Source organism: Gavialis gangeticus, unplaced genomic scaffold, assembly GCF_001723915.1.
Source record: "Gavialis gangeticus isolate Ggan-Ray unplaced genomic scaffold, GavGan_comp1, whole genome shotgun sequence".
NCBI classification, from domain to species: domain Eukaryota; kingdom Metazoa; phylum Chordata; order Crocodylia; family Gavialidae; genus Gavialis; species Gavialis gangeticus.
The window spans coordinates 7,469,996-7,478,091 of record NW_017729005.1 but is presented as its reverse complement, the minus strand read 5'-3'; the positions used below and the strand labels follow the sequence as shown (position 1 = coordinate 7,478,091).

Below are 8,096 nucleotides of genomic sequence, written 5' to 3'. Positions count from 1 at the left end.
TGAGGCGAGGGGGGCGATGGGGAGCAGGGGGGGCTGCCCAAGGAGGCGCCTCTCCTCCCTGCCCCCTGTCCCTCCGGGGCTGTTCGCACGGCTCCGGGGGAAGGAGCAATGTTGGCCCTGCGCAAATTGGGGGGCGGATTTGGCACCCTCAGGTGCCCCCCATCCGGGTTGGGGCAGCTCTTTGTCTTCCGTGGGGAAGAGGGCAGCGCTGGCAGGGCACCGGGTCTGCTGCAAACTTCTCGCCCCTCCTGCCCCGGGCTTTTCTTGAAAACACAGGCCACGCCGCCCCCGGCCGCAGCGCGGCCTGGCCTCTCCTCCCTTGCTTTGCACCGCGGGTACCCCCAACTCAAGTTGTCTTTTCTTTTAGCTCCTGGGGTGCGGTAGCCTCGGCCGCAACCTGGTTTTCCCCTCAGCAGAACCCGCCCGTGGCAGCCAAGTGACTGCAACAAACTTTAACTTGCCCAAGAGCCTGGGGGACGCCTGCGGTGACCCTTGCTGGGAGGGTGGGGAGTGCAGTCCCTGTTACTTCTTCATCCCCGGGCTCTTTCCCTCCTCTTGCGATGTCCAGTCCTCTGGATCTCAAGGAAACGCAATGAAAAATACGCCAGGGCCTAAGGAGAGCGGAGGCAGGCGATGGGAATTAATTGTGCGTGTTTTACAGGTCTCCACTAGTTTGTTAGTTCAAACGGATCCAAAGGGTTTGATTGCTAACAATAGGAACGGAACCGCTCTGCCTGGAAAGTTATTTCTTTCATTTGCCTTAACTATAACGAAGGGCCGGGCCATTGTTTTCTAAGAAACTTGTAAAACTTGAAGTGCATTTCTGTGGGATGTACTGGGGAACACGTTCCCACAGGCGTCTGAGATTGCTAGATGCCTTGAGAAAGAAAATAGCAGGCCGCACAGGAGTAAGAGACATTAAGGGGAATTGTTTTGACCTGGGTAGACGAAGCTGTTTGTCAGCAGTGGGGCAAGAGAGGGTGGGGAAGGGATTTTAATTTCGGAGAACAATGTGTGCTCGAAGTCCTAGATTGGAGATAACATTCAGCTCTCCTCTCTTCTTACTGAGGACACATCTTTAACTGGTTATTTTCAGACAGGTAAACAGTGTGAGTTAAGAAAAACCGATTCGCCCGGGCTGTAGGAGCATTCTGTGGTTTGTGTGTCCATCTTCTCTCCCCAGCCAAATGACCCCCATACATCAAATTACATAGCAGTTGCAAAGACAGAACCTATTATCGCTAAGTTGGAAGGAAAGTTCAAGCCGTGGTCATGGAGATGAACACTGTTTTTTTCTGGTTCCTAGTGGGTCCCTGTCTCGTCCCCCTCAAATCTGCCCTGTTTTAACCGGTAGAATTTGGTAGTTTCTGTGAAAAAGTAACACCTTAAAAACAACCAGAAAGAGTCTCTCGATCTCTTTCTGGACTTGATGAGCTCTTTCTTATATTTCTTGGTTCCTAGAGAAAAACAGACCGTGTCTGGACTGTTTCGAGGTGGAAGTAACATAGGGATGGAAATTCCAGAAGAGCAAGCACCCCCTCGCTGGAGAATAATCCCCACTTAGGACCAGCCAGATCCCAGTTTCCAAATTATCCCGTGTTCTAATTTAGCTGCTTTAATCCCAGAGTAAATCCGCTACAGTTAAAAACTGGTTTATATGGGTGAAGTGGGTCGGTGTTAACATCCTAATATCAACATCTCATTAATAGCTGCTTAACCCGCAACGTGCTTCGAGCGAACGTGTGTCCGCTCGCTTTGTTGGTACCACGCATTCTGTGCACACGCACCGGGTGTCCCTCGGACTCGGTGTGCTATGTTAAGCTCCTCAAATGACACTGCTTGGATCACTGTTTTCCCTCTGTGACCAAGGGGACTGCACTCTGAAAGCAAAAGGGCCTCATTGCTCAGATGAACCGTAATAGAAATATTACAAATAACTCCCCTCACCCCCCGGGTCCTGGGGAGAGGATTCCCACAGCCGTGAACTGGAAGGAGGGAACCCACCCCCTGTTGTAACCTGCACTTTTCCCTTGATCCGCCTTATCTCGAAGCGCTGGATTTAAATAACCTCTCTGGTTCCTCGGGTGATAAAACGATAAAACAATCCGCGGTGTTTAAAATAAATAAATAACAAAAGAAGAAACCCTAGAAAGCCCTTCTCCTGGTGCAGCAAACCACATATTTGTAGCTGCCAAGAAATCCAGGCAGCCTTTCTATCGAAATTCTCTCCGCCTAAGGCCAAGTCATGCTGCTAAATATTGCTGACCACTTTTTCTTTTATGGCTTTCATGTCACTTAGCTATTGAAAGTAAGATGGATTTGTACTATTTCTTCACTCTAGTGTGCTTTCCATACACCCTAGGTCTACCCGGAGAGGCCATTGGAGGAAGAACGTCACGTGACAGAGGGGTGCCAATGTTATTCTTTAAGGGTGTCAAGACCCTGTCAGTTTGTGAAATAAATATTGGGAAACAACGAAATGCAAAAAGCGACCTACTACGACAGCTCTGCAATCTATGGTGGCTACCCCTACCAAGGAGCAAATGGTTTCACTTATAATGCTAGTCAGCAGCAATATCCTCCGTCTTCATCACTTGTGGAAACTGAATACCATCGACCTGCCTGCTCTTTGCAGTCACCTGGCAGTACTGTGTCCCACCATAAGGCCAATGAAATCAATGAGAGTTGTATGAGGACCATCACCAGCCAACCCATTCAGCCCCCAGTTATTTCAGAGCAGCAACAGCAGCAGCCTCCAGCCCAACAAGCACCACCACCACCTCCGCCCTCTGTCTCACCACCTCAAAATGCCAGCAGCAATTCTGCCCCAGCCAATACTTCCAAGAGCCCGATCATTAACTCGCCCACCATGTCCAAACAGATATTCCCATGGATGAAAGAGTCTCGGCAAAATACAAAGCAGAAAAACAGCAGTTCCAGTTCAGGTATGAAATGCGCTTACATTATGAGTGACTGGCTTATGCTGGCAAGGTAAATTGTAGCGTCATTTTTTTCCCATTTTGTTTATAATCTTATTTCCAATATAACTTCCTAACTGGGTGTCTTCTAGAAAACGTTTTGAATTGCTTTAAAGTGAGCTTGACAAAGCAGTGAACTCAGCCCTGCAAATGAATTCCGGCTTCTTTTCCAAGCCCTTCTTCCTAGTGTCTGAGGGAGCTACACACTTCTGAAGTCTATAATATTCCATCAGTAGTGCCTCCCTTCCATTAGATTATGTCAATATACAGAGGCCCAGGCCTTTAGCCAGAGGCAGGTCCTGAGTATTTTGTTGGCACAGTGTTATTATATTAATAAGACACTGACCTATCCCTGCTGAAGTGTAATACGAATAAAATAGCTCATAATCATCTCCAGTCAGGATCAATGCTTTACTTATATTCAGAACCCAGTCTTATTTTAGCAGATGGATTGGCAAAGTTACAAGTCTGGTAAACAAAGATCAGTTCTGAGTACAATAAAGTCAGGTCCATCAAATATTATTTGAGGGATAATCATGTATCTCAACACTGTTATTATGTAAGGGAAGCCAAATAGATGATAGGAGTGTGAGGGTCAATCCCTAGGCATTCTGTTTATATTAACTGCTTCCTCCCTTTTTAGTGTCCCCTAGAAATGGATTCCAAACACTTTGGCATATAATCTTTAATGTATTTCCTAAACTTGGATAATCTTACATTTTACTATTTGGCACTTACATGTAAAATTTTACGTTTTACTATTTTAAATCATGTATGATTTAAAAAAGCAATATGTTTATGTGTGTATGTATATACAAACTGGGTAGATATGTGTGTGTGCATATGTGCACATATATACACATATATGTGTACATAGTTTGTATATAAGGTGCATATATTAATGTATATAGCATTTTGATCTTATACTTGTTGTATATATTGCATACATGATATATGCATGCGTAGGTATAAGGTCCCTGTTTGTATGTTCAGGTTCTCAGAGCAATCCAGGGGATTTGGGCCCCTATCTTCCAGGAAAGGAAAGTATCTAAATCCCCTCCCCTGTTTTGAAACCAGTACGTGCCTTATGTAAAGAACAGCCAGATGTGTGCATGAAGAACTCCTACTACTCGCTTTTTTGCATCTTCTTGTCTTGTATAAATGTTATTTCAGGGAAATTATGGTATTTGCTGTTGTTGTTAATGGAGGCAGCGATAGTCATGCAGTGCCACTTCCATGGTGAAGGGAAATAATCGTGAGATAGTTAAGGCTTGTATTTCCGCATGTTTTAGCTCTAGAATGATTTATTCGACCGGGATATTCTTAGGCCAGCTAGCCGGAATCTCCAGACACCACTCCTAGCCATGGTGTCTGGACAGGCATTGTTTCTGGTCGCTGTGTTCAGGTTCCACCATGCTTATTGTATTCTTTGTGTGATTTACATAGGTGAGAGTTGCGCTGGTGATAAAAGCCCTCCAGGGCAAGCCTCCTCTAAAAGAGCACGCACAGCTTACACAAGTGCCCAGCTGGTAGAACTGGAAAAGGAGTTCCACTTCAATAGATATCTGTGCAGGCCACGAAGGGTAGAGATGGCTAATTTGCTCAATCTCACAGAGAGACAGATCAAAATATGGTTTCAAAACCGCAGAATGAAATACAAAAAGGATCAGAAGGGAAAGGGCATGATGACCTCTTCAGGAGGACAGTCCCCAAGCAGAAGTCCTGTACCTCCCGCTGCTGGGGGGTATCTAAACTCTATGCATTCTTTAGTAAACAGTGTTCCCTACGAGCCCCAGTCGCCTCCATCATTTAACAAGCCTCATCAAAACACCTATGGCATCCCTGCATCATATCCGACTCCTCTCAATAATTGCCCGCCTCCTCAAAAGAGATACACGGGGACAGCAGCGGTTACTCCTGAATATGATACTCATCCTCTTCAAGGCAACGGTTATGGGAATCCACATATACAGGGAAGCCCCGTCTATGTGGGGGGCAACTATGTGGAGACCATGACAAATACTGGCCCTTCCATCTTTGGTCTAACTCATCTCCCTCATCCTTCCTCTGCCAACATGGACTACGGTGGGGCTGGCCCAATGACCAACAATCACCACCATGGACCTTGTGATCCACACCCAACATACACAGACCTTACTTCTCACCATCCTTCTCAGGGAAGAATTCAGGAAGCGCCCAAACTCACGCATCTGTAATAGACAGGAGTTACTGAGTGAAACGTGGAGTCCCCCAACTTTTTTAAAGTACTTTCCGTCCCTCCAGCCCCTCCCCCTTTTGTTTTGTTTTGGTTTTTTGTTTGGGTTTGTTTTGTTTCCTTTGGTAAAAGCGTTTTCTAGTTTCTGTGACGTAGCAATATTTGTTGCTTGAATTGCTCTATAGTTTCAATAGTGAATATTTATCTTCTTGAACTGTAGCCTTGTGTCTCGCTTTGGGAGTATACATAGGCTTTATACTTTACCTTCTACACTTTTATCAAAACAGGGTATATGAACAAATTTTCTATACAAATGATTCTGAAATGTGAATTTGTTCGTACATGATTGATCCCGCGGGGAAGCAATTTTTTTTATTGCACTTCTTTTAAATAGCGAGAAAGACATCAAAGGCGCTTGAACAGGGATTCCCTGGACAATTATTAATACGTGTAAGTCTTTCAATGTGTGTATGCTGGTGAACATTCAGATTTATTTATATTTTTTTTGCAAACATTGAATAATCTAAGTGTTTAAAATTTTATTTATCCCCATCTGTTCATATTTATATATATATAAAAAAAAAACAACTGTACCCTGAATATTCAGGAGGCCGTATGTTAGATGGCATATTGGCACACGTAGGAAATATCGTTTGAAAGGAAACTCTAAGTCCTTTATGAAAAAGTAAATATAATGATGCAATAAGATCTGGGAGGAAAAAAAGAGACATAGATCACAATTTGAATAATTTATGCTTTGTAACATCCAGCAAAACGGAAAATGTGTAAACCTGAAAACACTAGATTTGTTTTGAAAGTTATACATTCCTTGCTGCTCACGTTCTGAAAAAAATAAAGTTTTTATTCTGAATAACAAAGAGTTAAGAAAATATTATTTGCTTTAAAAAAAAAAAAAAAAAGCAAGCCCCACATCATGTGACGAGGAAGCCACCGGGTCTCTACATACACGAGATTCCCATAGCCCAGCCCAAGGAGCCTCTAGCTCCTGCGATTTTGCTTATCAGGGTTTAAAACCTGCTGTGTAGCGGTAAATCCCAATGTGTCTTATGAGCTGTGACAGCTCCGGCGTTGAAAATATCACGGATGGCAGCGATCCGCCTTTTGTGTCCGCAGCAGTAGGTGCTGAGCTGCGCGGCGGCGGCGGGGTGACTCGTGTCTGAGCCGGGCAGAAACAAAGCCAGCAGCAATGCCACGCACAGCGCTCAGGTGCCCGGGCTGCGGCTGGGCTCGGGAGCCTGCTCCCTGCTCTCTTGCCTCTCGCCATGTTGGACTCTCGGTTTTTTTTCCCCCCGAGGGAGCCCACTCTTCCCCAGCCTTCCCATGGAAAGGCCCCTTCCGTCTCTGCACTGGGGGCCTGTGCAAAGCAGGGAGCTTTCTACTCCCACACTTTTTCCTCCCACGCTGGAAAGAGACAAGCCGGGGACTGTTACTTTGTGCGGGGAAGAGGGAGGGGACCAAGTGAAGACAAACAGAGCCGAGAATAAAATAATGCGCCATTATAATTGGCTGGCACGAATTCGGAAGGGAGAGGGGGACGGTGCGGAGCATCATCAAACACCCCAGCCCTGGAGAAGCAGCCCTCAAAGAGCTACTGCGGCTTGTTTACACTGTCTTGGGAGCAACCCTGGTAGCCCAGGCCCGTCACCAAGATCCCAATGTGGCTGGGAATATTTAAAATGAACACATCCGTCTCGTATAGTCCCCTCGCCTTCTTTAATAAAATGACCTGATTTTTGTATTTTTTCCCCCATTTTTGCTATTCTGACTTCCTTCTCCGCTCTACCTCCTCCCCTTGCTGGACCCGATGGGGGAGGGGATGAGGGAGCTCGCTAGCTTTCCAATAATAAAAGAAAAGAAAGCAATGTTTCAAGAATATTTGCCTTCCGAATGGCTTTGGACAACAGCCTTTCCAAAAATAGCTCCCACTGCAAGGACAATCCGAAGGGGATCTCTATAAAGTACAACCCAGAGAAGAGACTTCACGTATTCAAATCAGGTATTTTTTTTGCAAACCTCCCAAACGTCCACAGTTTTTAATTTCAAGTTTGAGAGCTGAAACTAGAATGGACCTTAATAGACGAGGGTGAAATGTGGGTATATGTATGTGTACAAAGACATACTCGTATACCGCAGAGATAGTAACCTACGCTGTTCACCATCTGTATCTTTTAGTGCACAGCAAAAAAATGTCGCCATTTTGGTCTCTCAGAAATATTATGAATCTTTAGTCTTTATCTTGTTCCGAGATCCATCCTTGCTTGATGCTGAAACGACTCTAATGCAGCCATGCATCTGCATAGAGCTCTTCTGCATAAATATATATATAACACTGGGAGCCACAGAAAGGGATTTTGTATATTATACAGATTTATTTTGTACACGGAGATATACACTTCAAACGGAAAGAGGCCGGCTACCGTCTGATATCGGTGATTGAATCGCAATTAATGATTAATACAGACCAACGACTGACTATTAATTTTGACACAGGAAAGAAGAATCTTTTGGCAACTGATAAAAGATTATAGGCGACATTTTCCTCGTTTAAAACCAGCACCCTCCCCCACCCCTTGTTGTAAACAGGTTAAATAAAATCAAAGGAAATGATAGAAATGTTAACGTGTCGCTGCTTCAGCACAGAAAACTAAGTTCATGCTAAAAAAAGAGAGAGGATTTCCCATTCCCCTTCCACACTTTCGGAAGTTCAGTGATTTTCCCCAGCTTTCCAGCAAAGATAGGATGCAATTTTTAAATCTTTCCATTGCAAACAACGATCTGGAATTTAAAAGACTGCTGCCGGCTAAAACCCATTGCTACAAGCATAGCAGTTGGTTTTTACAAGATTTCGGCGTTTCCCGTCCATAGAAAGGTCTCTTCCAGGT

The 8,096-nt window shown here is 44.8% G+C and overlaps 1 protein-coding gene across 7 annotated transcripts in view; it reads left to right on the top strand.

Annotated features, from left to right (window-relative positions):
* The window catches only part of HOXA3 (homeobox A3), an 18,869-nt gene extending 13,207 nt beyond the window's left edge, over nt 1-5,662 (top strand). For all 7 annotated transcript variants that reach the window (XM_019508630.1, XM_019508625.1, XM_019508626.1 and 4 more), the window contains 2 exons: nt 2,363-2,945; nt 4,425-5,662. In XM_019508630.1, coding sequence (XP_019364175.1) covers nt 2,480-2,945; nt 4,425-5,194 — 1,236 coding nt within the window. In that variant the 5' untranslated portion in view covers nt 2,363-2,479 and the 3' untranslated portion in view covers nt 5,195-5,662. The remainder of the gene's footprint in view (nt 1-2,362; nt 2,946-4,424) is intronic.
* The last annotated feature ends 2,434 nt before the right edge of the window (nt 5,663-8,096 follow it).